At 36.6% G+C, this 27,301-nt stretch overlaps 1 protein-coding gene and 1 pseudogene across 7 annotated transcripts in view; one reads left to right on the forward strand and one right to left on the reverse strand.

The window, feature by feature from the left end:
* The window catches only part of CCDC150 (coiled-coil domain containing 150), a 99,617-nt gene that overhangs the window by 50,479 nt on the left and 21,837 nt on the right, over positions 1-27,301 (reverse strand). For all 7 annotated transcript variants that reach the window (XR_009256535.1, XM_058710493.1, XM_058710484.1 and 4 more), the window contains 7 exons: positions 26,675-26,804; positions 23,519-23,562; positions 21,660-21,752; positions 17,981-18,088; positions 13,037-13,161; positions 12,617-12,794; positions 11,996-12,064 (listed from right to left, as the gene is read on the reverse strand). Coding sequence is in view for 6 of the 7 variants with exons in the window: in XM_058710493.1 (XP_058566476.1) it covers positions 11,996-12,064; positions 12,617-12,794; positions 13,037-13,161; positions 17,981-18,088; positions 21,660-21,752; positions 23,519-23,562; positions 26,675-26,804 (747 nt within the window). In the remaining variant the exon portion in view is untranslated. The remainder of the gene's footprint in view (positions 1-11,995; positions 12,065-12,616; positions 12,795-13,036; positions 13,162-17,980; positions 18,089-21,659; positions 21,753-23,518; positions 23,563-26,674; positions 26,805-27,301) is intronic.
* LOC131500939 (uncharacterized) lies at positions 14,402-15,062 on the forward strand (annotated as a pseudogene).

The following is a 27,301-nucleotide window of genomic DNA, read 5'->3' on the forward strand; positions in this document are numbered from 1 at the left end:
TATTTTTGCTTCCCTTCCCTTATGTTCATCGGCTTTGTATCTTAAATTCCTCATATGAGTGATATCGTATGTTTGTCTTTCTCTAATTTCGCTTAGCATAGCTTCATCCACGTAGTTGCAAATGGCAAGATTTCACTCTTTTTGATTGCTGAGTAATACTCCATTGTGTACACATAGCACATCTTCTTTATCCATTCATCCATCGATGGACATCTGGGTTCTTTCCATACTTTGGCTATTGTTGATACCACTGCTATAAACATCAGGTGCATGTGCCCCTTCAAAACAGCACACATGTACCCTTGGTTAAATATCTAGTAGTGCAATTGCTGGGTTGCAGGGTAGTTCTATTTTTTTTAATTTTATTTTTTATTTTTTAATATTTACATCCAAATTAGTTAGCATATGGTACAACGATTTCAGGATTAGATTCCTTAGTGCCCCTTACCCATTTAGCCCATCCTCCCTCTCACAATCCTTCCAGTAACCCTCAGTTTGTTCTCCATATTTATGAGTCTCTTCTGTTTTGTCCTCCTCCCTGTTTTCATATTATTTTTGTTTCCCTTCCCTTATGTTCATCTGTTTTTTCTCTTAAAGTCCTCATAAGAATGAAGTCCTATGATTTTTGTCTTTCTCTGACTAATTTCACTTAGCATAATACCCTCCAGTTCAATCCATGTAGTTGCAAATGGCAAGATTTCGTTCTTTTTGATTGCCAAGTAATACTCCATTGTATATATATATACCACATCTTCTTTATCCATTCATCCATCGATGGACATTTGGGCTCTTTCCATACTTTTGCTATTGTTGATAGTGCTGCTATAAACATGGGGGTGCATGTGTCCCTCTGAAACAGCACAACTGTATCCCATGGATAAATACCTAGTAGTGCAATTGCTGGGTCGTAGGGTAGTTCTATTTTTAATTTTTTGAGGGACCCCCATACTATGTTCCAGAGTGGCTGCACCAGTTTACATTCCCACCAGCAATGCAAAAGAGATCCTCTTTCTTTGCATCTTTGCCACCATCTGTTGCTGCCTGAGTTGTTAATGTTAGTTACTCTGACAGGTATGAGGTGGTATCTCAGTGTGGTTTTGATTTGTACTTCCCTGATGATGAGTGATGTTGAGCATTTTTTCAGGTGTCGGTTGGCCATTTGGATGTCTTCTTTGGAGAAGTGTCTATTCATGTCTTTTGCCCATTTCTTCACTGGATTATTTGTTTTTGAGGTGTTGAATTTGGTAAGTTCTCTATAGATTTTGGATACTAACCCTTTATCTGGTAAGTCACTTGCAAATATATTCTCCCATTCCATCAGTTGCCTTTTAGTTTTGCTGATTGTTTCCTTCACTGTGCAGAAACTTTTATTTTGATGAAGCCCCAATAGTTCATTTTTGCTTTTGTTTCCCTGGCCTCCAGAGATCTGTTAAGTAAGAGGTTGCTGCAGCCAAGTTCAAAGAGGTTTTTGCCTGCTTTCTCCTCTAAGATTTTCATGGCTTCCTGTCTTATGTTCAGGTCTTTCAACCATTTTGAGTGTATTTTTGTGTATGGTATAAGAAAGTGGTCCAGGTACATTTTTTGGCATGTCACTGTCCATTTTCCCAGTACCATTTTCTAAAGATATTCTTTCCTGCGTGGTCAAAGATTAGTCAGCTATATGTTTGTGGGCACATTTCTAGGTTCTCTATTCTGTTCCACTGAGTGTCTGTTTTTGTGCCAGTACCATACTGTCTTGATGATTATAGCTTTGTAATACAGCTTGAAGTCCGGGATTGTGATGCCTCCAGCTTTGGTTTTCTTTTTCAAGATTTACTTTGGCCATTTGGGGTCTTTTTCTGGTTCCGTACACACTTTAGGATTGTTTTTTTCTAGCTCTGTGAACAATGCTGGTGTTATTTTGATAGAGATTGCTCAATTCTCTTTAATCTCAATGAAAATTGTGTAGGTCTGGACCAGGGTCCACTCTCTGGTGGGGCTATGGGGCTAGAAAAAAATGTCCTAGAAGAAACACGAGAGAGAGTTCTTCAAGTTGAAATAAAAAGGGATTAGATAATAACTGAAATTCACATAAAGAAATAAATAGTACAGCTGCTACAATAAAGGTAGCAATATAGATATATATAAAAGAGTGTTTTCTTGTTTTGGTTTTTAAATGTTTATTTATTTTGAGAGAGAAAGGGAGAGAGAGAATCCCAAGCAGACTCTGCGCTGTCAGTGCAGAGCCTGACACAGGGCTTGATCTCATGAACCGTGACATCATGACCTGGGCTGAAATCAAGTTAGGCGCTTAACTGACTGAGCCACCCAGACACCCCTAAAAGGTGTTTGTATACGTATTTTTTTGTTTGTAACTTTCTTGGTTACCCATAATGCAAAAATATACAGTAAAAGAAAGAATAAGAGAATTAAAATAGTGCACCAGAAATATCTACTTAACACAGAAAAAGACAGTAATGGAGACAGGAACAAAAAGCATATAAGACATAAAAAATAAAGAGTAAAGTAGCAAATGTAAATCCTATCTTATCAGTAATTATGTTAAATATAAAAAGATTAAACACTCCACCAAAAAAAGCAGAGATAGGCAGAATGCATCTTTTAAAAGATCCAAATGTTTGCTATTTATAAGAGACACACTTTAGATTCAAAGACACAAATGGGTTGAAAGTAAAACAATGGAAAAAGGTATATCATGTAAACAATAACCTGAAAAGAGCTGAAGTAGCTATATTAACATCAGACAAAACTACATTAAGACAAAAAATGTGTGAGACAAAGAAGACTAGTATAATATAATGGTTTATAAGAAATATGTTTGAAAAAAATTTAAAAAATTAAAAAAAAGAAATATGTTTGTTCTTTCAGGTGACCAAAATACATTTCTCAGATATATGTGGTCTTCATCCACAGTTCCTGAAAACATATCAGAGCCATAATGGTGAAATGGGTGTCCTGTTAATAAAGAAGGAAACTTTTGAACCCCACCCAAGGGTGGGGGCTGATTGCCAGGAGGACCAACCAAGTGATTAGGGGGTTGGACCTTTCAGTCCTAGCCCCTAACCTCCAGGGAGGAAAGAGGGCTGAAGAATGAATCATCCAATGGCCAATGACCTAGTCAATCATAACTGTGCAGTGAAGCCTCTATGAAACCCCCAAAGGACTGGGTTCCAAGAGCTCCTGAGTTGGTGAATACATGGAAATTGGAGAGAGTGGTATGCCTAGAGAGGGCATAGAAACTTGTTGTCCTTTTTCCATACCTCACCCTATGTATTTCTTCATCTGGCTGTTGATTTGTATCATTTATCATATCCTTTAATAAACTAGTAAGCACGTTTCCCTGAATACTGTAAGCCACTCTTGCAAATTAAAAGAATCTAAGGAGAAGGTTGTTGGAACCTCCAATCTATAGTCAATAGGTCCGAAGCACAAGAGCCTGGAGCTCGTGAGTGGCATCTGAAGTGGGAGGTCAGGGGTGGGAGAAGTCTTGTAGGACTGAACCCTTAATCTGTGAAATCTAATGCTATCTCTGGGTAGACACTGTAAGAATTGAGTTGAATTCTCAGACACCCTGCTGGTATCCAAAAACTGCTCAGTGTTGTGGGGTGGGGGGGCACCCCTGCTGTGTTAGAATTGGGTCTAAGAGCCTAAGAGAGATATTATATATTGAAAAAACGGTCAGTCCATCAAGATATAACATTTGTAAATATATATGCCTCTAACAACAACAGAGTCCCAATACAAATGAAGCAAAAACTAATAGAAGTGAAGAGAGAAATAAATGATTCAACATAGCTGGCGACTTCAATATCCCACTTTCAATAATGAACAGAACAATTAGAAGATCATAGAGGAGACAGATGACTTTAACAACACTATAAAGCAACTGGACATCTATAGAACACTCTTCCCAACAATAGCAGAACACTCAATTTTTGAGTATTTTTCTCAATTGCAATTGCAACATTCTCCACAATGTACCATGTTAGGCCACAGGACAACTCTCAATAAATCTGAAAGGACTGGAATTATATAAAGTGTGTTCTCCAACCATAATGAAATAAAATTAGAGATTAATAGAAGAAGGAAATTTGGGAAAGTCACATATATGAGAAAATTAAACAAAAAACTTGTAAATAACCAATTAGCCAAAAATCAAATCACAAAAGTAGTTAATACTTTGGGATGAATGAAAATGCAAACACGACAAAATGTACGGTATGCAGCTAAAGCAGCACTTAAAGGGAAATTTATAGCTGTAGAAAACTATGTTAAAAAAGAAAAAAATAAACCAACAACCTAAGCTGTTATCTTATTTATTTTTTATTTAACGTTTATTTATTTTTGAGACAGAGAGAGACAGAGCATGAACGGGGGAGGGTCAGAGAGAGAGGGAGACACAGAATCTGAAACAGGCTCTAGGCTCTGAGTGGTCAGCACAGAGCCCGACGCGGGGCTCGAACTCACGGACCGCGAGATCATGACCTGAGCCAAAGTAGGACGCTTAACCGACTAAGCCACCCAGGCGCCCCCTAAGCTGCTATCTTAAAAAAACTAGAAAGAGCAAATTAAACCCAAGCAACCAGAAGGAAGAAAATAATGAGGATTAAAGCAGAAACAAGAGAATAGAAAAATAAGAGACAGTCAGTAAAACCAAAAGTTGGTTCTTTGAAAAGATGAACAAAATTGACAAACCTTAAACTGTATTAACAAAAAAAAAAAAAGAAAGAAAGCAAAAAGGAGAGAGAAAGAAAGATCCAAATTACTAAAGTTAGGAATGAAAGAAGGAACATTATACTGAACTTAAAGAAATGAAGAAAAGGAGCTACTATGAACAATTGTATGCCAATATATTAGACAGCCTAGATAAATGGTAAAATTCTTAGAAAGACCAAAACTATTGAAATTAACTAAAAAAATAAGTGGGAATTGTGAATAGATCTCTAACAAGTCATTGAATCAATAATAATAATAATTAAAAACAAATAAAACAAAAAATTCCCCACAAAGAAAAACCTAGAACCAGATGGCTTCTGGTGAATTTTATAAAACATTTAAAGATGAATTAGCACCAGTGCCTCAAAAACTCTTCCCAAAAATAGAAGGGGTGGGAACACTTACCAAATCATTTTAAGAGACCAGTATTGCCTGGATACTAAACCCAAAGTCATCACAAGAAAACTAGAGAACAATATCCCTTATTTATAACAATTCAAAAATCCTCAACAAGCAAGCCAAATGAAACAACATAAAAGGATTATACATCATGAGCAAGTAAAATTCATCCCCCAAATGAGAACTTGGTTCAATATTTGAAATCAACCAATGTAATATACCATAGTAATAAAGGACAAAATCTACAAGATTATCTTGATAGACATAGAATATGCAATTGACAAAATTCAACATACTTTCATGATAAAAACTCTCCAAACCAGGAATAGGAAGAAATTTCCTCATCCTGATAAAGGGTGTTTAGAAAAAGCCCACAGCTAACATCATACTTCATGGTGACAGACTGAAAGCTTTCCCAAGATGAGGAACAAGACAAGGATGTCTGTCTGCTCTCACCATTTCTATTCAGTGTTGTATTGGAGATTCTATCCAAGGCAATTACACAAGGGGGAAAAAAAAAGAAGAAAGAAAGAAAGAAAAGACAGGAAAATGTGAAAGGGAGAAATAAAACTATCTCTATTTGCAGATGACACATTCTTATATAGAAAAAATATATTGAGGGGCGCCTGGGTGGCTCAGTCGGTTAAGCATCCGACTTCAGCTCAGGTCACGATCTCACACTCCGTGGGTTCGAGCCCCGCGTCGGGCTCTGGGCCGATGGCTCAGAGACTGGAGCCTGCTTCCGATTCTATGTCTCCCTCTCTCTGCCCCTCCCCCGTTCATGCTCTGTCTCTCTCTGTCTCAAAAATAAATAAACGTTACAAACATATGGCCAACCCATCTTTGACAAAGCAGGAAAGAACATCCAATGGAAAAAAGACAGTCTCTTTAACAAATGGTGCTGGGAGAACTGGACAGCAACATGCAGAAGGTTGAAACTAGACCACTTTCTCACACCATTCACAAAAATAAACTCAAAATGGATAAAGGACCTGAATGTGAGACAGGAAACCATCAAAACCTTAGAGGAGAAAGCAGGAAAAGACCTCTCTGACCTCAGCCATAGCAATCTCTTACTCGACACATCCCCAAAGGCAAGGGAATTAAAAGCAAAAGTGAATTGCTGGGACCTTATGAAGATAAAAAGCTTCTGCACAGCAAAGGAAACAACCAACAAAACTAAAAGGCAACCAACAGAATGGGAAAAGATATCTGCAAATGACATATCGGACAAAGGGCTAGTATCCAAAATCTATAAAGAGCTCACCAAACTCCACACCCGAAAAACAAATAACCCAGTGAAGAAATGGGCAGAAAACATGAATAGACACTTCTCTAAAGAAGACATCCGGATGGCCAACAGGCACATGAAAAGATGTTCAACGTCGCTCCTTATCAGGGAAATACAAATCAAAACCACACTCAGATATCACCTCACGCCAGTCAGAGTGGCCAAAATGAACAAATCAGGAGACTATAGATGCTGGAGAGGATGTGGAGAGACGGGAACCCTCTTGCACTGTTGGTGGGAATGCAAACTGGTGTAGCCGCTCTGGAAAGCAGTGTGGAGGTTCCTCAGAAAATTAAAAATAGACCTACCCTATGACCCAGCAATAGCACTGCTAGGAATTTATCCAAGGGATACAGGAGTACTGATGCATAGGGGCACTTGTACCCCAATGTTTATAGCAGCACTCTCAACAATAGCCAAATTATGGAAAGAGCCTAAATGTCCATCAACTGATGAATGGATAAAGAAATTGTGGTTTATATACACAATGGAATACTACATGGCAATGAGAAAGAATGAAATGTGGCCTTTTGTAGCAACGTGGGTGGAACTGGACAGTGTGATGCTAAGTGAAATAAGCCATACAGAGAAAGACAGATACCATATGGTTTCACTCTTATGTGGATCCTGAGAAACTTAACAGAAACCCATGGGGGAGGGGAAGGAAAAAAAAAAAAAAAAGAGGTTAGAGTGGGAGAGAGCCAAAGCATAAGAGACTGTTAAAAACTGAGAACAAACTGAGGGTTGATGGGGGGTGGGAGGGAGGGGAGGGTGGGTGATGGGTATTGAGGAGGGCACCTTTTGGGATGAGTACTGGGTGTTGTATGGAAACCAATTTGACAATAAATTTCATATATTAAAAAAATAAAATAAAATAAAATAAAATTAAATTAAATTAAAAAAAAAAAGAAAAAATATATTGATTGCAATACTCCCTTAATTGAGATACAGATTCAATACAAACTCTATCAAAATTTCAGCTGCCCTTTTTTTGCAGAAAATTAAAAGCTGATCCTAAAACTCATATAGAAATATAAGTATCCAGAATTGTCACAATAATCTTAACAACAACAAAAAAAGGCTCTTGCATCTTGATTTCAAAACTTACTACAAAACTACAGTAATCAACACTGTGTGGTTTGGGCATGAGGAAAGACATAGAAACCAGTGTAACAGAATTGAAAGTCCAGAAATAAATTCATACATCTATGGTAAATTGGGTTTTGACTAAGGAGCCAACACTATTCAAGAGAAAGAACAGCTCTGCAACAAATAGTGCTGGGACAATTGGATAGCCACAGATAAAATAATGAAGTTGAACCTCTACCTCAACCCATATATAAAATTAACTCAAAATGGATCAAAGACCTAAATGTAATATGAAAAACTGTAAAATTCTTAGAATAAAAAAATGTTAATCTTTGCGATCTTGGATTAGGCAACAGTTTCCCGTTTCTTTGATTTTGTAACATCAAAGCACAGACAACCAAAAAAATAAGTAAGTAAACTGAATGTCAAAAAATCTAAAAATTTAAAAACAGAACCCATAGTGGGTGCCTGAGTGGCTCAGTCAGTTGAACATCCAACTCTTGATTCTGGCTCAGGTTATGATCCCAGAGTCATGGGATTGGGGCCTGCATCAGGCTCTGGGCTGAGCATGGAGCCTGCTTAAGATTCTCTTTCTTTCCCTCCCTCCCTCCCTCCCTCTCTCTCTTTCTCTCTCTCTCTGTCCCTCTGCCCTTCTCCCCTGCTTGCGCTCTTTCTTAAAAAAATAAAAAATAAAAAACAGAACTCATAGAATGGGAGAAAAATATCTGCAAATCACAAATCTGATAAGGAGCTACCATCCAGAATGTATAAAGAACTCCTACAACTGAACCATTAAAAAACAACCCAGTTTACAATGGGCAACTGATCTAAATAGACATTTCTCCAAAGAAGATATACAAATGGCCAATAAGCACATAAAAAGAGGCTCAACATCTTTAGTTGTTAGTCATTAGGGAAATGCAAATCAAAATCACAACAAGGTACCACTTTCACAACTACTAGGATGGCTATTATTAAAAAACAAAAAAATAAAAAAGTTGGTAAGGATGTGGAGAAATTGGAATCTTTGTACATTGCTGGTGGGAATGTAAAATAGTTTGGCACTGTGGACAACAGTCTGGTGGTTCCTCAGAAACTTAAAACAAAATTACCATACGGCCCAGCAATTCCATTCCTTGGTATTATATCTCAAACAAATACATGCACAACACATATGTACATTTATAGCAGCACTAATCACAACAGCTCAAAGGTGCAAACAATGCAAGTGTCTATCAACAGATGAACAGATCAACAAAACAAATTGTGGTATGTGTATATATACATCATACACACACACTGTGAATATTACTCAACTGTAAAAGGGAGTAAAAGGGTATGGATTACTGAAATGTACAAAAACATGAATTAACCTCAAAAATATTATGCTAAGAAGCCAGACACAAAAGATCACTTATCGTATGATTACATTTACATGAAATATCCAGATAGGCAGACCCATACAGACAGAATGCAGATTGGTTGCTGTCAGGGGCGAGAAGAAAGAGGGAAATGATTACCTACTGGGTATGGGGTTTCCTTCTGGGTGATGAAAATGTTTTGGAACTAGACAGAGGTGGTGGTTACATAACATTGCAAATATATATAAAGCTACTGAATTGTTCCCTTTAAAGTGTTTGATTTTTTATTATGTGAATGTCAGCTTAATTTAAAAAACACCGTGAGATACTTCATACCCACTTGGATGGGTATATTAATTTTTTAAAAAGCAGACAATAACAAATGTAGGTGAAAATGTGAAAATACATGAATCTTCATACACTGCTGGTGAGACTGCAAAATGGTGCAGCCACTTTGTAAAACACTTTGGTAGTTTCTCAAAATGATAGTTATCATATGACCCAGTTTTACTCCTAAAGATATGCTTACACACACAAAAATTGTATGCAAATGTTCACTGCATTATTCTTCACAGCCAGAAATTGGGAACAACCAAATCTCTATCAACTGATGAATGGCTGAGTCAAGTTTGGTGCAGTCACACAATATAATATTATTCCGTCATTAAAAGGAATGAAATATTGACATTTACTACTATTTCAAGGACATACCTTGAAAACATCATACCTAGTAAAGAGGCAAGAACCAAAAGGCCACATACTATTTTATGTTATTTATATGAAATGGGAGAATAAACACATTCATAGAGACAGAAAGTACAATAGTTGCCAGGGGTTGGGGGCAGGGCAGAATGGAGAGTGAATGCTAATGGGTACCAGGTTTTGTTTTGGTGATAAAAAGGTTCTAGAATTAGATAGTGATGATGTTTGCACAGACTTGTGAATATACTAAGAAATCACTCAATTGTATATTTTAAGAAGGTGAATTTATCATATACTAAATATCTCAATAATACAAAGTATTAGAACAATCAATCCATCTGAAAATAAAATGAACCTTAAACTATACCTTGTATGATATCCAAAATTAACTAGAAATGGGTCATAGCCCTGATCTAAAACCCAAAACTATAAACGTCTAGAGAGCAAAAAAGAAAATCTTTGTGACCTTAGGTTAGGCAAAAACTTCTTAGATATGATCCAAAATTAAAAGTATGACACAAAAAATATGATCCAAAAATTTAAAAATTCATAAGTTGGATTTCATCAAAATGTAAAACTTCTGTTCTTTGAAAGAGCATGAAAAAATAAGGCATAAAGTGGAAGAAAAATATGTAAAGCACATATAAGATTTGTACATATACAAAGAATAAGATTTTTTTTTTTTAACGTTTATTTGTTTTTGAGACAGAGAGAGACAGAGAATGAACGGGGGAGGGTCAGAGAGAGGGAGACACAGAATCTGAAACAGGCTCCAGGCTCTGAGCTGTAAGCACAGAGCCCGACGTGGGGCTTGAACTCACGGACCACGAGATCATGACCTGAACCGAAGTCGGCCGCTTAACTGACTGCGCCACCCAGGCGCCCCAAGAATAAGAATTTTTTACATAAGAATCATACAAGACTGTTTTACAATCTCTAGAAAAAAACAACAGTAAGAAAATAATAAGAAAAACTGAATTAAAAGTGGTTAAAAGATTTGAAGAGACACTTCAAGTTGTGGATGACAAGCAGAGGAAAAGATGCTCAATATTATTAATCACTAGAGAAATGCAAATTACAGCCACAATAATACACCCCCCTATGCCAGTCAGAATGGCTAAAACTAAAAGGACAAACAATACCAAGAGCTGGTGAGAATGCAGAGAAAATGATGGGAAGGCAAGATAGTACAGATTCTTTGGAAAACAGTCAAATGGTTTATTATTATGTCAAACATATATTTACCATAGGATATAGAATTCCAAATTCTGTTAAGTAGCCAAGAGAAATAAAAATACATGTTCATATTTGAATATTTATACAGGCTTTATTCATAACTGCCAAAATTTACCATCTCAAATGTCCTTCAAATGGGTAAAGAAATTGTGGTATATCCATATAATGGAACACAAACAACTGATACATATGACAGCATGGATGAACTTCAGATACCTTATGCTAAATAAAAGAAGCCAGACTTAAAATGCTGCATGTTGTATGATTCCATTCATGATATTCTGGGAAAGGCATAACCAAAGGAACAGAAAAGCAGATCCATGGTTGTCAAGGGATGGAAGTGGAAGAAGAGGTTGATTACAAAGAGGCACGAGGGGCCTCCCTGAGGTGATAGAAGTGTTCTGTATTTTCATTGTGATGATAGTTATATAATTGTATGTGTTTGTCAAAACTCACAGAACTGTACACTAAAAAAAAAGTGAATTTCACTATGCATATTATAACTTAATAGGTCTGACTTTAGAAAAACATAGCTTTACAATGAATACACATTTGAAAAATATCAAATTAGGCAAAAAAAAAAAAAAAAAAAAAAAAGGACCCTGTATAAGCATGATCACTTGGCCTAATATAATTTCCCTAATGAACAAATATCTTTTAGCCCCATGAACTTACATTTAGGTTATGCTCAGACAAATGAAATCAGACAAGCAAAATGATGCTATGTTTTTGTTTTATTTTAATAAGAATTATATTGTGTCTCTGGCCATTCTATCTTATTAGAACACAGAAAAGAGTATCTCACAGATGAAGTGACAGGTGCTAATAGGTACTTAGGAAGCCCAATTGGCTTTAGGAAACAAAAAACCCAGCTCTGTCAGCAATTATCTCTTTGCCTCCCACAGGACCATTAGCTCACTCTCAAGGGACTTCCTGGCTAAAATACTCAGTAACACTAGGGCCAGAGGTGGTCATGACTCACTGGCAAACGCCAGATCTCAACAAGTGCTCCCTGGAAGCAGCCTTGTGCCACAGTGCCTGGAGTGCTGAGTCGCATCCAGCCCAGGGGCTTCTTTGTCCTTCCACATCTTGGTATTCAACAAAATAACCCATCTCCTCAGTAAGATAAGCTGATACAGGAGGCAGAGGTACAGAAGGAAATAAAATACAGTGAAATGTCAACAAATAAAATGTGGAGTACCTTGTTTTTAGCTAATTCCTTTTCCAAATTGCATTTTTCTTGAGCTATTTCTTTCTCTGTTTTATTCACCTGCCCAAGGAGGGGAAAAAAAGAAATGGGTCAATTTTAAAGCAGGTGACAGTCTCTACTATAGCAGACACACCCTGCATGTTAATTAATACCTACACTGCAGAGATAGAACATCCTCTCAGAAAAGGGGCCACTCAGGGAGTCTCTGAGGCAGAGCAGACTTCACAAATAGCCCTGAAATTAGAAAGACACGTCTGCATGTCAGACTCTGATGGTACCTTCCTAAATAGGAAGACAGGGCTGTTCCCCCTTAACCTCCATTGTCCACTCCTTCAGGGGAAATCAATTTTTTAAATCTGACCCCTTCACTAACATGAGGATGTGTGAACTATGAGTTGACATTCACTAACGCTGTATAAGGGCATGCTGTTTGGCACAGACTACTCCACATGCTAAAAAACATAGATCAGCTACCTAAAGACTTCTTTAATGGGCAATTCAGACAAACTGCATCTGAGTGGGCTGTATTTCTTTTCTTATCTTGCACTCAAAATAGTTTTAGAACAAGATCACCACCCCAACCAGGAGGTAATATAAATCTGCTTCTTCTACCTCTTCCTGAAGTCTTTCTTTCTCCTCTAGAAGGGACTTCTTCTCTTGCATCGATGCTTCCAATTCACCTCGCAATCTTGCAATAGTTGATTCCAGCAGCTCTTTCTGCAAGGCTGCCCTCTTCTCAGCATCCTGTGCTTTCTGGATACACTGATTATGCTCAAGGATTAAATGGTCCCTGTAGGAAGAGAACAAGGAGACATGAGCACTCAATGAGAGTTCTTTAATAGAGTCATTTCTTGGAGAGCATACTGCCTGACAGCAGTTACCAAAATGTTCTAACAGAACTAGTTCCTTGAGGGCAAAGTCTTTACCTTTGTGTCTGGCCCAAGAAATGCAGAATTAAATGTTCTCATTAAAGATAAGAAATACAAAGGCAAGAATAAAAGATACAGAAGAAGTTGTCTATAATTTACTTACAGATGTTCCTGGAGCTGGGTCTTCTGATTCTGAACACTCTGTAGCTCAGTAGTGATACTGGCATGGGCTGCATCCAGCAAGAAGTTTTGTTCTTGAAATGTCTGTGTCATCATTTTCTGCTCTATCTGAATTTTAAAAGTCATATTAAAAGCTGAGATGCCAGACAGTCATTTGATGGGGTATCATTCAATCATACTGAATTAACTTACAAAAGACAAATTTTTATATAAATAAAACCTTTTTAAAAAAGAACTTAATGCTCAGCTCTCTGTCGCCACTCTGACCTGACCACAGTTCTATCATTCTATGGCTCTACCAGCCAAGAGTGAAGATGCATTGTCTACCCAGCCTGCTGCAAAATCTGTAAAACTCAACATGAACATATTTTTAGATAAAAAATCCTATTAAGAATATTTTGGTACTTTAAAATTTCAATTATTTTGAAAAGTAAAATATCAATGCAGATAAAGTGAAAAGATCTCTTCGCCTATATCTCCCGCCACCCCAATCAAATAATCCCCCTTTCCAGGGACAATCATGTTAATAATATGGTGTGAATTCTTTGGAAAATATTTAAAATTGCACCCAGATACCGTGATAGCAAAAGTACTATATAGGAATACCTAGGAGATATTATGGGCTCAGTTCCAGACCACGACAATAAAGCAAATATTACAATAAAGCTAGTCAAATGATTTTGTTTCCCAATGCATACACAAGTTATGTTTACACCATACTGTAGTCTATTAAGTGTGCAGTAGCATTATGTCTTAAAAAACAATGTACATAATTTAAAAACACTTTATTGCTAAAAAAAAATGTTAACCATCATCTGAGCTCTGTGTGAGGCTGAAATCCATTTTTCCAAATTCCTGTGAAGGTTGATGCTTTGGCCTCTTTCCACAAATCACGAATGTTTTTAAAGGAATCTAGAATGGTGAATTCTTTCCAAAGGTTTTCAATTTCCTTTGCCCAGATCCATCAGAGTAATCACTATCTATGGCAGCTATAGCCTTATGAAATAGATTTCTTAAATAATAAGACTTGAAAATTAAAATTACTGCTTGGTTCATGAATTGCAGAATAGATATGTTAGCAGGCATGAAAACAATGACCTCGTCCAACTCCATTGGAGTTCTTGGGTGACCAAGTGCATTGTCAATGAGCAGTAATATTTTGAAAGCAATCTTTTTTCTGAGCCACAACAATGGGCTTAAAATATTCAGTAAATTGGAGCACCTGGGTGGCTCAATTAGTTAAGTGTCTGACGCTCAATTTTGGCTCACAGATGTGAAATTAAGCCCCTTGCCCTTGGGCTCTGTGCTGGGCATTGGAGCCTGCTTAAGATTCTCTTTCTCCCTCTTTTCCTGTCCTGCTCACACACATGCACACTCTAAAACATAAATAAAATAAAAATAAAAATATTCAGTAATCATGTTGTAATCAGATGTCATCCAGGCTCTCTTGTTCCATCTATAGAACACAGGCAGAGTCGATTTAGCATAATTCTTAACGGTCCTAGGATTTTTCGGAATGGTCAACAAACACTGGCTTCAACTTAGAGTCACTCGTTGCATTAGCCCCAAACAAGAGTCAGCTTGGCTCTTTCTCTTCAACAAGGTGGCTGAGCAACAAATGCAGAGATGCAGATTTTTGTGAAGACCCCGACTCTCACTCTGACCCTTTAGAATGGGTCCAGTGACAGCATTTGGAATGTCAATGTCAAAATCCAAGACAAGGAGAGCATCCCCTGTAACCAGCAGTGTCTGATTTTTGCAGACCAACAGCTAGAGGATGGCTGCACTCTCTGACACTATAATATTCAGAAAGAGTTCACCCTGCACTTGGTGCTTTGTCTGTGGGCTGCAGCATTGAGCCTTCTTTCCCTCTTCTAGCTCGTTCAGAAATAAACTGTGACAAAATTATCTGCTTTAAGGGTTATGCTCACCTGCACCCCTGAGCAGTCAACTGCTGCAAGAAATGCAGCCACACCAACAACCTGTGCCCCAAGGGGAAGGTCAAATAAGGCCCCTCCCTTAGCTCTTCCTTTGCCTGCAGGGCAGACTCCTGCCTGAGTCCTATGGCCCTGGAGCTTCCATAAAGTTTCCCTTACACTGAGTGGGGGAAAAAAGGGGAGTCAGGCTGTGTTTTGAAGCCAGGCATGGACTTCTCCTTTCTAGCTACGTAAGTCCTAAATGGCCTCTTCCAATGGCAGGTTTTGTCTACATTGAAAATCTGTCATTTAGTGTGGCCACATTCATTAATCATCTTCTAGATCTCAGAGAACTTGCTGCAGCTTCTATGTTAGCACTTGCTTCCACTTTCATGTTATGGAGATGGCTTCTTGCCTTAAATCTCATGAACCAACTTCTCTTAGCTTCCAACTTTTCTTCTGCAGCCTCCCCACCTCTCTCAGCCTTCATAGAATTGAAGAGAGTTACTAGTGCCTTGCTCCGGATTAGGCTTTGGTTTAAGGAAGTGTTGTAAATGGTTTGATCTTCTATCCAGACCACTAAAACTTTGTCCATACCAGCAATAAGGCTGTTTCACTTTCTTTTTTAATTTTTATTTTGTAAAATTTTATTTAAATCTAAGTCAGTTAACATATAGTGTAAAAATGGTTTCAGGAATAGAATTTAGTAATTCACCATTTACATATAATACCCAGTGCTCATCCCAACAAGTGCCCTCCTTAATGTCCACTACCCATTTAGCCCATACCCCCACTCAACAGCCCTCCAGCAACCCTCAGTTTGTTCTCTGTATTTAAGAGTCTCTTATGGTTTGTCTTCTCTGTTTTTACCACTTTCTATCATTCATGTGTTCACTGTAGTACTTTTAATTTCCTTCAAGAACTTTTCCTTTGCATTCACAAGTTGGCTAAATGTTTGGTACCCAGAGGCCTACCTTTTGGCCTTTCTTGGCTTCTGACATGGCTTTCTCACTAAGCTTAATCATTTCTAGCTTTTGAATTATAGTGAGAGATGTACAACTCTTCCTTTCACATGAACACTTAAGAGACCATTGTAGGATTATTAACTGGCCTAATTTCAATATTGTTGGATCTCAGGAAATAGGAGGTCTGAGAAGAGGGAGAGATATGGGGGAATAGCTGATCAAAGAAGCCAGAACACACACAACATTTATAAAGTTTCCCATTTTATAGGGGCATGGTTTGTGCTGCCCCAAAAGAATTACAATACATCAAAGATCAAATTATCACAGATCACCAGAACAAAAATAATGAAAAAGTCTGAAATGCTGTGAGATGTTCCAAAATATGACACAGAGCACAAAATAGGGCACAATATGAGAAAATTGCTACTGAAAAATGGCACGGACAGACTTGCTAGATGCAGGATTACCACAAACCTTCAATTTGTAAAAAATGTGATTACTTGAGAAGCACAATGAATATATATCTGTAACTGTTTTGCAGAATTTATTTTCTCTGGCTCATCATGTTGGACTTATCAAAACATAACATTTTTACACATATCCCCTCTACCTACAATATACAAAACTTTTGCAAGTATAGTACATATTAATAATTACTTTTGTAAACATATTTTAAAACACTTTTATCTTAACAATATTTGACTGCAAAGCAAACCTTCACACTTTGGAAAATAAAATGTGTAACATTCCAAAGTTTAAAAATGCTTATGACAGTGTTGCTTGCATATGTCACATTAATTATTCTACTAAATTGTTAGTCCACAAAAGTAGAGATTTTTGTCTTGTTCACCACTATAATCCCATCTAGACCTAGCATCATACCTGCACTGAATAAACACTAAGTGCTTGTTGAATTAATGACAAATATTTATTGAGTATCTTTCTGTGCAGTGGTTAGCACTCTGGGAAATAGCAAAGATATATAAGACAATGTCCTTGGTTCTAGGAAGCTCACAAAGTTATACAGGAAATGAGCCATACATATAAACTGCTCTAGAATGCACAGAGAGGCAGCATAATGTAACAATTAAAAACAGTGACTCTGGAGTGAGACCTAGGTTTCAATCCAGCTCTACCCCTTACTAGCTAGGTGACTTCCGTCAAGTTGTACATTTCTCTAAACCTCATTTTCCTTATTTATAAAATGAAGATAATATTCCTTTACATAATGGCTGCTAGAATCAAAGGACATAATATATGTAAAATCCTTAGCACAATGCTTGGTATACAGTAAGTATGCTCCCAAAAGAGTGAGAGCTATTATTATGATGTTTAGTGTCCCAGGAGTAGAAGGTAACAGAAAAATTGATCCCTTCTGCTTAGAATGAGCAAGCTTCCTGATAAAGGTGAGTCTTAAAGAACGAACAGAATTTCAAATAGCTGAAGAAGTAAAGACCATTCTCAGCAGATGGAATATGGCATAAGCAAAATGGGAAAGTACTGGTGTTTAAGGAAAAAGTATTTTAGGGTCATAGTGTTTTCTATGATTCTATAAACAATAGGACAGGCAATTACTTTTCCTAAAGTAATAGTATTTGAGAAGAAACCATTAAGAAAGTATTGAGTATAAGGCTAAATGACCACTCTTTTTTTTTTTTTTTTTTAATTTTTTTTTCAACGTTTTTTATTTATTTTTTGGGACAGAGAGAGACATAGCATGAATGGGGGAGGGGCAGAGAGAGAGGGAGACACAGAATCGGAAACAGGCTCCAGGCTCTGAGCCATCAGCCCAGAGCCTGACGCGGGGCTCGAACTCACGGACCACGAGATCGTGACCTGGCTGAAGTCGGACGCTTAACTGACTGCGCCACCCAGGCGCCCCTAAATGACCACTCTTGATTAAAACTGAAAACTGCCAATCAAAAACATTTCTTGGAATTGTTAAAATATTTTATTTATTCAGTTGGTCATGCTTATTTCCTTATCTCTTAGCCAAGGAGTTTTATTGTTGACTCTATCAGAGATGGACTAGTATTAAATGAATACCTGCAGAATGGCTTGATGGTCAGAAATAATTCTGGCATTTTCCATACTAACAGTCTCAAGCATGCTGTGCAGCTCTGAACACCTTCTAGTCAGTTGGTCATTCGAAACCTAAGGTGATATGTACAGCATGTCAGGTCTCTCCAGTAAATAATTTTTTACTTATTAACCATTATTTTTAATGATGGCATAGTATTTCACTCTGTTTGTGAACCTAATTTATTTAACCTACCTCCAATTGATATTTCATTAGATAATGCTTTCAGTATTTGGAGTCAACACCCCACATAATTCTAAATCAAAAGGAGAAATTTGTTCATCTGGTGGAGCAAGTGAAGCATTCAATAGTTTCTTCAGAATTCTGGACACTGGTCAGACACAGCACGATATGTACAGAATGGACTTTACAATGTTGATGCCAAGATTATAGAAATTCATTCCCCAATTTAGATGAGCATTCTGAATTGTTTAGCTAATAACACAAAATGTTTTAAGTTATTTCACTACCAATTACAGTATTCATAAAAGCAAAATATAGATAATTGTACCATTTCACAAGACAGATCATCCAAAATAAAACAAAATTCTTTTGTACAACAGATCTTTCATACAATTCTGTTGTCTTTTGATATGTAAAATTTGTATTCCTGTGGAAACCATTTATCCTAATTATCAGTTATTTTTGCAAACTGTATTTGCCACGGATCTTATCTTTTTTTTTTTTAACATGCTGTAGTTTATCTTTATTTTTTTAATTTTATTTTTTATTTTTTAAAGGATCTTATCTTTTAATGAACAAGTTCAAGGATGGGGACAAATAACTCTATAGGATCAATTAAAAAAAATTCAAAAAATGGTAACAAAAAAGAAATGAAAACTTATCTGGAAAGCCTAAGTGGTATGTATAGTACACAAGTTAGGAACATGTTCAGGAGCACTTTAAAGTTCTAAGTTATACACCAAGAAATACGTGGGATAAGACAGAGGTGAATTCTTGAACCTTGAAAAGAACAAGCTAATTTTCTTTGGAGCCAGATTGCTTGAGCTCAAATTATAACTCTGTCACTGATTAGCTATGTTATTAAACCTCTCTGTATATCAACTTCCTTATCTTTAAAATGAGAATAATAAGTTTCTATAGTAGCACTATTGTGAGGACAATAACATTTGTTAGTAACATAAGGTGCTTACAATTGTGCCTGGAATGTAGAATGGGTTTGGTAAATGTTAATTACTACTACTACTACAGCAAAAGTAGCAGTAATAATTTTTATTATTATTTTATAAAAGAACACATTTATTTTGCATTTTCTTTATCATAAAGACAGCACAGCAACATTATGATCCCAACATTGAAGTAACCAAATTGTACTAGCAACAGTTATTTTAAGTATTTTAAGTGATTAATACTATTTCTTGGCCCTATGAGAAATAACCTGTTTGCCTACACACACACACACACACACACACACACACACACACACACAAATAACATCAGCTAAATTTGGCAATAATCATCCCACAGAAAATAAGTACACATAACTCTACAATCCAGTAAGCATTTATTAGGTTCCTGCTGTGCTACTTGTTATAAAAGATACAAGGAAAGTGTAAGACATTGGCCCTGGCACTCAAGTGCTTAGAAGTTCATAGGTCGAGATGAGAACTATATATATTCAATGGGTAAATTATAAAGCAAACAAAGGTAAAGTGTAAATTAGTGCATTATTTAGCAGTATACCTCATATACTGATGTATCATAGAGCTTTGGTGATGGGAGATGTAGTTAATGTGATCATGTTTCATAGATGAAATAGATTTCATGAAAATAAAAAATCTGGATGATGGCAATGGTATGAATTTATATAATCAGGATCAATCGTGGTTCTTTGTTTTTTAATTGAACAAAATTAAATAACATGTGAAAACCAGAGAAATGCGAACATTTACCTGTGCTTTTTCTGATGGGGAAAAGACAGTTTCTTCAATAAATGGTGTTGGGAAAACTGGATAGGCACATTCAAAAGAATGGGAAACTAGACCATTATTTTGTACCACATAAAAATTAACTCAAAATGGATCAAAGACTTGAATGTAAGACTTGAAACCAAAAAACTACTGGAAGTAAACATAGATAAGCTTCTGGATATTGGTCTTGGCAAGATTTTTTCGATCTGACATCAAAAGCAAAAGCAACCAAAGCAAAAATAAACAAGTGGGAGCATATCAAACTAAAAAGCACAACAAAGGAAACCATCAACAAAATGAAAAGGCAACCTATTGAACGTGAGAAGATATTTGCAATCATATATTAATATATCTGATAAGGGGTTAATATCCAAAATATAAAGAAATTATACAACTCAATAGCACCCCCCAAAAAAATCTGATTAAAAAATGGGTCCAAGATCTGAATAGACATTTTTAAAAAATGTTTGAGAGAAAGAGAGCATGGAAGAGGCAGAGAGAGGGGCACAGAGAGAACCCCAAGCAGGCTCCATTCTGTCTGCACAGAGCCCGATGAGGGGCTTTATCTCACAAACACTGAAATCATGACCTGAGCTGAAATCAAGAGTTGGATGCTTAACCAACTGAGCCACACAGGCACCCGTGAATAGACATTTTTCAAAGACATACGGATAGCCAACAGGTACACGAAAAGATGTTAACATCACTAATCATCAGGGAAACTCAAATCAAAGCCACGATAAGATACCACTTCACATCTGTTAGAAGGGCTATTACCAAAACGACAAGAAATAACAAGTATTGGAGAGGATGTGGAGAAAAGGAACCCTTGTGCACTGTTGGTGGCAATGTAAATTGATACTACCACTGTGCATTACAGAACCGAATTTTCTTAAAAAATTAAATATCAAACTACCATATGATCCAGCAATTATACTCTGGGTATTTATCTCAAGAAAACAAAAACACTAACTCAAAAAGATATATGAACCCCTATGTTCACTGCAGCCTTATTTACAATAGACAAGATCAGGAAACAACCTAAATGTCCATCGACAGATAAATGGATAAAGAAAATGTGGTATACATATCTATATTTATTTAGCCACACAAAAAAGAATTTACTCTTGCTATTTGCAAAAACATGGTGAGACCTTGAATGCATTATACTAAGTGAAATATGTCAGCCAGAGAAAGAAAATACCATATAATCTCATTTACAATATATGTGGAATCTTCAAAAAGCAAAACACCAAAAAACAATACCAAGCTCACAGATACAAAGAGGTAAGTGGCTGCCAGAGACAAGGGAGAGTAAGAGATGGGAGAGAGGTAATAGAGATCAAAAGGCATAAACTTCTAGTTATATAATAAGTGAGTCATAGGGATGTACTGTATAGCATGGTGACTATCGTTAATACTGTACTACATATTTGAAAGTTAAGAGAGTGAATCTTAAAAGTCCTCATCACAAGCAAAAAATTTTTGTGACTACACGTGGTGATGTATGTTAACTAGAATTATCGTGGTGATGATTTTTCAATGTACACAAACACTGAATCATTATGTTGTATACCAGAAATACAAAGTTATATGCCAATTATACCTATGGTGTTGGTATGAATTTATATAATTAGGGTTAATCTTGGTTCTTGATTCCTTAATTGAACAAAATTAAATAACCTCTAGAAGTTAGAGATACGATAAGATCTACCTGTGCTTTTTCTGATGTTTCACGAAGGGATAGTATTTCAGTCCTCAAATATGCATTTTCTTCATGTTCCTTGTTGAAAGACATCTGCATATTCTGAGAAAAAACAGTAATCTCTCCTTTTTTACACATAAGAACTATTACGTATATCTCCACCAAAATACATGTTCTGTATTTTAGTATGAGTTCAGGTTCTAGTGCTTCCTTCAGCAGCACATATACCAGTGCAAATTCTAATGATCAATATAGACAAGTGTCTTACAAAGAATTTTTAAAAATCTTGGTATCTTCAACTCCCAAACTTCTTTTTAAACAAATTATAAAAGCTGTTTACAAAATGTTCTCATACTGAGTTTCAAACTAGAAAGAATTTGCCTAAAACCGTAATGTAAATGTTTACTTAGCATCCTTAAGAAAATTCTGCTAAGGTGAATATTTTTCCCTAAGCAGTAAGATCTTGTGATTTTCTTTATTTTCCATTAAAAAAAATTTTAAATATTTTTTTGAGAGAGACAGAGTACGAGCAGGGGAGGGGCAGAGAGAGAGGGAGACACAGAATCCGAAGCAGGCTTGACTCTGAGCTATCAGCACAGACCCTGACATGGGTTCTCTGGCCCTCTCCTGCTCGCTCGCTCTCTCTTTCAAAAATAATAAACATTAGAAATTTTTTTCCATTAAAAAAACAAATAAATAAAATAAAATAAAATAAAATAAAATAAAATAAAAGATGGGAGAAAGGTGGCAGGGATGGGCATTGTGGGTTGGGCTTTCCCTAACAGGTAGTAACTGAAATGGGGAAGGATAAGTCCTCCCCCTACAAAGAGAGAATCACTCCCTCTTGAGAAGCATCTCAATATTTAAACATCACATAATACAGGATGAGACAGAACCCAGAAAAAATTACTCCAAACAGGATTAAGATTTATTTAGAAATGAATTAAGACGGGGGCGCCTGGGTGGCGCCGTCGGTTAAGCGTCCGACTTCAGCCAGGTCACGATCTCGCGGTCCGTGAGTTCGAGCCCCGCGTCGGGCTCTGGGCTGATGGCTCGGAGCCTGGAGCCTGTTTCCGATTCTGTGTCTCCCTCTCTCTCTGCCCCTCCCCCGTTCATGCTCTGTCTCTCTCTGTCCCAAAAATAAATAAAAAACGTTGAAAAAAAAATTAAAAAAAAAAAAAAGAAATGAATTAAGATATAAAAGTTACAATATTTCCTATTTTTCATTTTTTATTGTGGTAAAATATAAATAACAAATTTTACCATTTTAATCATTTTTAAGTGTACAGTTCACTTAAAAATATTTAAGTGTTAAGTTCAGTAGCATTAAGTATATTCACATTGTTGTGCAGCCATCACTATCACTAGTATTTCTTACATTTTATAAAAAAACTTTCCTTTTAACAATTAGTTTCCAATAAGATGATGCAGATAAGTCTCACTATTTTTGCTAATTCATCTTTTTTCAAACCATATTAACCTGCCTGAAATGATTTCTTAATACCCAGTTTGCAACAGGACTGAATATACAACTTATTTACACTGCAACTTTTTTTTAATAAAAATATTAGGAGAATCAGAAGAACTGTAAACCAGGGGTACTTGGGTGGCTCAGCTGGTTAAGCCTCTGGCTCTCGATTTCCACCCAGGTCATGATCTCACGGTTTGTCAGGCTCCGTGCTGACAGTGTGGAGCCTGTTGGGGTTCTCTCTCTCCCTCTCTCTCTCTGCAACACCCCCCCACACAATATAAATAAATAAAAAAACTTAAAAAAAAAAAAAAAAAAAGGAACTGTAAACCAACACGAGTAAGGAGATACTCCTTAGTGAAGAAAGATCACCTCTGAACTCTACAACCTCAAAACTTACCTTATTTTCTTCAGCCAACTTGGAAATGAGGTCATCTCTAGAAACTAAAAACAAAGAGTCCACATAACTACGATAATAACTTACTACAACTAAACTGAGATCAACACATTACCTTTTCCCTGAGCTTTCCTTTTTTTTTAGTATGTTGTAGAAATGAGGAGAATGCAAGTATTTCTATTATATTTTAATAGAGTGGAAAATAAATAATGAAATTGTCAAGAAAATAGTCCACAGTCATGTGCTATAGTAAATGAGGTCATATTTTACTCCATGATGCGTCTGAGGGATTTTAAGCTGGAGAGGCACAGGATCCAAAGCTTTGTGTTAGAATATTCTAACAGAGGCTCCATAAGGAAAAGAAGAGTTAAGTAGCTGTTGTAGTACTCAAAGTATAAAACAATGAAAGCTGGCGCTAAGGGATTGGCAATGGAGATGCAGAGGGAAAACACACTCATGAAATAACAAGCAGGGAGAACTGTCAGGACTCAGTGGCTGCCTGGTGGGTAAAGGCAATAGATAAGTCAAGGAGAGTATCTAGTGTCCACATGTCAGCAATGGGGTGGGAGGCAGACTCTTCAACAAAATAGGGAACACGGGGTAAGGGCCAAGTTCAAGGGACAGAATGAGTAAGAATGACTGCAATAGTTAAGTATTCACATGTGTTTTGAGATATGTTGAGTTGACAGTAAGATACTATCTGGAGAAGGAAGATGATTTGTGTGGAAAAGAAAGATGTGAAACCACCCAGAGAGAATACAGTGATAATAAAACCAAAGAGAAATAGGAACAGTTTGGCATTATATATTGGTAGCCCAAAGTAAACTTCCCTGAGAGTAACGTTTTGGTTTCATGAACAATTCACAAAGATCAGTTTTGTTTCACTTAAATATTCTAAACCCAGAAAATTACAAAACATATAACTCACATTTTATGTAGAATATACTCAGAGAAACTATGCTTTTTGAATGAATAAGTCCGGACTCATTTCAAATAGAGTAAATGCTAATTTAAAATATGTGAAGAATAAAAAGGATACCCATAAGAGCTCTTCTAATAATTCTTCGATCAAGTTAAGAATGAAAGGAGAATGTTTATCTTACTTGGAAGAATAATTTAAGCACTTTAATTAGTGGGTGTGTATATAAATGTTTATTGCTAATAAACAATTACATTCAACAATTAAATTCATTACAGCAAATATCCAAAGGCATTCCGTTTACTCATCTAGTTAGTTTAACTATTTGTACCTTATAGTAATCAAATTGCATGCATGTAAGGAGTCTACTATTCAATCAGAAGCACATGGTTGGTACTCAGGCAGGCTTCTTTTCCTCGTGTTACTTTTATTTTTTTTTTTTATTTTTATTTTTTTTAAAAAATTTTTTTTCAATGCTTTTTTATTTATTTTTGGGACAGAGAGAGACAGAGCATGAACGGGGGAGGGGCAGAGAGAGAGGGAGACACAGAATCGGAAACAGGCTCCAGGCTCCGAGCCATCAGCCCAGAGCCTGACGCGGGGCTCGAACTCACGGACCGCGAGATCGTGACCTGGCTGAAGTCGGACGCTCAACCGACTGCGCCACCCAGGCGCCCCCTCCTCGTGTTACTTTTAATTACTGGTGTATAATTGTTCTATTTTAATGGTCTTTCATATATTCTTTACGAAATTCAAAACTACAGCATTAATCCAAAGAGATAACATTAAAAAATTACTGACAGGGGCGCCTGGGTGGCGCAGTCGGTTAAGTGTCCGACTTCAGCCAGGTCACGATCTCGCGGTCCATGAGTTCGAGCCCCGCGTCAGGCTCTGGGCTGATGGCTCGGAGCCTGGAGCCTGTTTCCGATTCTGTGTCTCCCTCTCTCTCTGCCCCTCCCCCGTTCATGCTCTGTCTCTCTCTGTCCCAAAAATAAATAAAAAAGCATTGAAAAAAAATTAAAAAAAAAAAAAAAATTACTGACAGAAAGATCTGTGTTTTAGTTCCAGCTATACTATTTGCAGTGGATCCTTGGATACAGATCTTTTTATTCTTCTACAGAATGGAGTATATTTTCTTATCTTCTCACAAGGTTGTAAGGTTCAAATGAGATAATGTGGCAGCACCATAAAATATAATATGTATTTTTGTAGTCCCAGTCACAGGAAGACAAAAAATTAGCTTGGGGTCTTATCAGTGAGAGCTCCCCAGAGTAATTCACTACTTAACAACTATTAGGAAAAAGAGTACTTTCTGTTAAAAGCAGTAGGTCAAAACATTGAATGATTACTCTTTGCTGTATGCTTTTTATAATTTTCATTTCCCTTTTGGTATTCCCTACCTTCATTACAGCCAGACACAGAAGGCACACTGGCAGGAACACTGCGTTTGGAGTTAGAAGACACAGGTTCAGGCCTCACTTCACCATTTATTCGCTTTAACTTTGGGAAGTATGGATAGTTTTGCACGTTGCATGAGATCATTTATGTGAAAGCTTTTGGTAAACCATGAAGTGTTACTCATGTAGGGCCATGCACCATAATTCTTTGTGATCTATTTGATACTGTATGAAAATTGCTTTACAACTATATATTAACAACAGTAAATATGGTAAGGGCTCATGGGCTGGAAGAACTTTGATTCTGAACAACATGGGACCAAATCTAGACTCATCCATTTCCTAGCTCAATCACCTGTAAGGACTCTGTTAACTCATCTGTAAGATGAGGACTTTAAGCTCTAAGGTAACTTACAACCATCCATTGCTACAAATACAGGACAATAGACTAGTAACCTGAAAAATGGAGAGTCTGACATGATAAATGGCTAGAATCAGTAGGTTAGCAAATATCAAAGGCCTTAATTCCTTATTAATATTCTAGTATCCAATAGTCAATCTAGATTTCTAGAAACCCAATGTTCCTAAGTCCACAAACACTTAAATAGACCTGAAAAAAAAATCTAAATAGAGAATAGTTCACAGTTAAGAGGATCAAATTCTATTTTATTACCAGTACTCTTTTTTTTCCCCCGTGCCACAGACAGAAAGGAAATCAGCAATTTTTTATATTCAGTCTTGTGGTAAATATCGGTAATGGTCACTTCAAAAATTTGGGATCTTAAGAGTTTTTGCATGAAATCTCAAAAAAACAAATGTAATTTCTAGCACCTATTTTCATACTTAGATTAGACGTGAGCTGTGAGATAGTAGTCTCCAACTCTCTTTTTTTCTGTTGCTCCTGTGCCAGTAGTTCTTGGGTGGTCTGTATATGACTGCGTAGGGCAATGCAGTTTTGCTGCAAAATTTGCACCTGGAATGTAGAAGAAAAACTCCTTTCTTTAAGGTACAAATTTCTACCCAACTACCTTACAGTAAGGAACATTTTCAAATCTTAACATCACTAGAGGGAAAAGTTTCTAGGTCACGGTTAAAAATCCCAACAGGATGCAGTGTTTCACAGTAGGGTCATCCAGCACAACTTTCTATGCACTCTCCCACCACAGCAGTCACCAGTGACAAATGACTGCTGAAAACTTGAAATGTGGCCAGAGTGAGTGAGGAATTGAATTAATTTTAACTAATTTAAATTTAAATAGCCATATGTGGCTAGTGGCTACTATACTGGTAGTGTAAGTAATAAATTATCATTTACAAATTTTTTAAGTAGGATCTTTTTCATAATTAATTCTGTTATGAAGGACAGCCACTGGTTAAAATAGTAAAGATTATGTAATACAATTACAGGTATTAGAATTTGGAACTACTAATTAATTTCCTTCAATACTTAGAATTGAATAGTCTAAATTA

This window comes from Neofelis nebulosa, chromosome 2 (genome assembly GCF_028018385.1).
Source record: "Neofelis nebulosa isolate mNeoNeb1 chromosome 2, mNeoNeb1.pri, whole genome shotgun sequence".
In the NCBI taxonomy this organism is placed as follows: Eukaryota; Metazoa; Chordata; class Mammalia; order Carnivora; family Felidae; genus Neofelis; species Neofelis nebulosa.